Source organism: Cyprinodon variegatus, unplaced genomic scaffold (assembly GCF_000732505.1).
Source record: "Cyprinodon variegatus isolate N-32 unplaced genomic scaffold, C_variegatus-1.0 Scaffold4, whole genome shotgun sequence".
Classification (NCBI taxonomy): domain Eukaryota; kingdom Metazoa; phylum Chordata; class Actinopteri; order Cyprinodontiformes; family Cyprinodontidae; genus Cyprinodon; species Cyprinodon variegatus.
The window spans coordinates 2,786,681-2,789,522 of NW_015150457.1; the positions used below are offsets into that span (position 1 = coordinate 2,786,681).

The 2,842-nt window shown below is 37.1% G+C and overlaps 1 protein-coding gene across 2 annotated transcripts in view; it reads left to right on the plus strand.

Moving 5' to 3' along the window:
• The first annotated feature begins 466 nt into the window (after positions 1 to 466).
• The window catches only part of smyd2 (SET and MYND domain containing 2), a 12,196-nt gene continuing 9,820 nt past the window's right edge, over positions 467 to 2,842 (plus strand). For both annotated transcript variants that reach the window (XM_015371622.1, XM_015371631.1), the window contains exons 1-2: positions 467 to 681; positions 1,533 to 1,596. In XM_015371622.1, coding sequence (XP_015227108.1) covers positions 512 to 681; positions 1,533 to 1,596 — 234 coding nt within the window. In that variant the 5' untranslated portion in view covers positions 467 to 511. The remainder of the gene's footprint in view (positions 682 to 1,532; positions 1,597 to 2,842) is intronic.

The window sequence follows — 2,842 nt, forward strand, 5'->3', positions numbered from 1 at the left end:
GTGAGAAAGACAGTATTTGCTGATAAGCTGCAAGCCAAGTTTAGCTCTTTTAGATAAGCTGGACAAAAAAGACTCTCAGAGCCACTTTTATATCTTGACTGAGTTTTGAAAGACTCTTACAGATAAGGTACGGCTACCCTAAAGGAGGGAGAGAAATGAGAATTCATAAGCTAAGACATAAAAGAAAATTACAGGCGTGACCTAATAGCATGACATTCCTTTAAAATAATTTAATGGAACTGTAATTGAATTTCATGCAAAACTGTTTTAATATTGTTTCCTGGGAGGGGATCCACCTAAAATACCTTTTCCAGGTAACTTAATTGGATAAAGGCTGTATATTATTTTTTTCCAAAACTAATACATTCATACAAGTACATTCATAGCCTACTGCATTCTGAAAATGCAACAGTATAGGGTGACGCCCAGCACTTAACACCAGTGTCTCTGCCACACCCTCCTCATCCTCCACGAAGTCCAGGCTCACACTGAAACTGGGTTACACAGAGCAATGACTGGCTTCATTGAGGGAATTGAGAAATTTGACAGTCCTGGAAAGGGACGAGGTCTCCGGGTTACAAGGCCTTTTAAAGTCGGCGAGCTCCTGTTTTCCAGCCCGGCGTATTCTTATGTCCTGTCAGTCAACGAGAGAGGCAACAGCTGTGATTTCTGCTTCAACAGGTAGAAGTGCAAGAGTTAGTCTGTTAAAGATATTTATCTGAATGAATAGATACAGTTAGAAATGTCTCTTTGAACATGTCTCTTAACTCAGTAATTCTATATCTGGTGGAGTCACAGAACCTATCACAGCATAAAATCTATTTTAGTTCTGCCTGTGCCTCGTCTTTCTGAGCCAAGGCTACATAACTTTTATATCTATCACCTTCTCACAGATAATGTTGTTTAGTCATAGCTTATACACCACATTCTTTTTAAATGTTATTTATCAGCCAATAAAGCAAAGCTTGTGGACATTAAGCTATAGTTTCACGCAATCATGTCTTATAGGAAAATTGGATTTTAGGTGAATTGTAAGCAAAAGGTCAGTAGCAATCAGTTTTATCAAGCATTATCAAAATATTTTTCCAATCTTTTATGACACATTATATATATTATGAACAATATACTGTCTACTGAGCAGCTCATTTGGACTGAATAAGATGGAAATGTCTCAGAAATCTGGACTGGTTTGCTGTTTCTGTGTTACAGAGACAACTGGTCCTTCTCTGGATCAGTTCTATTTATACTCCAGAATGTCTGAAAGCTCTTCTGCAGGCCACCAGCAACTGTTCATTCTTATCCACGAGGCATGACATTTTAATGTTTGTAGTAAAACATTCATTACAGCAAGATACTTTGACACAATGAGCTTCACACAGCCAGATACACTTATAGACATAAAACTAAATGAATAATATGATGTATGATTTAGAGGAATATAAACTTTCTTTTTTTGTTGCTTGGGTGTCTTGGGTCTCTATTTTTATATATGATAGAGGCAAATAAAAATCTAATAAAGTTTTCTGTTATAGGAAAGAAGGTCTGGCAAGATGTGGGAAGTGCAAAAAAGCTTTCTACTGCAATGCAAAGTGCCAGGTGGGAAACACTGGGACACAGTGGGTAAACTAAATATCGAACCTATCCCCATTACATTTCTATAGTATCAATATACATGAAAATGTCACAAGGTGTTGGTAACAACTCATCAATTCCCCACATGCAAAGAAATCAAACTAAATTATTTGATAGATTGTGTTATTTTAGAAATAAAGTAGGATAAATCCAGGGCAAAAGATTTAAAATGCTCACTGAAACATTTTAAGACCTACAAAGGGCTTTGTAAAGCCAGATTGCTGATGCCTCTATTATACAAGTCATACAGACTGCTCAGGTGGCATTTTGGACTATGCTTCCTCTTGAGCTTTAAATCCTTAAAGGAACAATACGTGAAATTTCACCGATAGTTTGGGCTGTTGAGCAATGTCTGTAGGCCAAAACCAGATGTGTGAAAAAGTATGACTTGCTTTACCTCCACTCCAGCTGCAGCCCCACCCTTTTTACCCCATGGTGACAAAAGTTAAGTACACAGCACAACAGCCTTGGATGAGGAACATGTTTAATGAAAAAGCAAGTAAAATTTTACTTTATAATGCTATTAGCAAGTCAACTTCTGGTGGTCTCCCCCACTTTGTCCCTTTGCTATGGCCCTCCTCTCTCTGGGCAGGGCCACACCACTCACATGGATGTACCTGCACTAGCTGCCAGCCTAGCATTTCCATCAGCAGTGGAGTATGATGTTTAGAGCATTACTTGATGTTTTCTTTTTTTTTTTTTTTATCAAATGACCTGATAATTACAGAAATTCTGTACATTTGGCTCTCAGATAATTTATCTAAAGATTAAATTCTGTGCTCTGAAAAACTCTGTCATGGGTAGATTTTTTTGTTGCGTTCTTTACGTATCGAGATTTCGGCCTAAATGGTGTAAACTTTTCCTGATAATGTTTGCTTAGTACATTTTGTGTGCAAAAAATATTTTTTGCACTGAGTGCAAACAGCAGATGTAAATATTGTTGCACATAGCTCCAGTACTCTACAGTACTCCATCAGCTTGCAGTACTTACTTACAAATCCATCAACTTTGCTTTTGAACTTTTAGCCCATGGTAGAATTAGCACCAGAGTTCATGTTATATACATTTATATCAATTGAAAATAAATTAAAAAAGGGTTCTCATCAATTTTTCATGATTCTTACTAGGGATGCACGATATTGGGATTTTGGCCGATATCCGATATGCCGATATTTTAAAACTCATGTAGCCGATAACCGATATTGATACT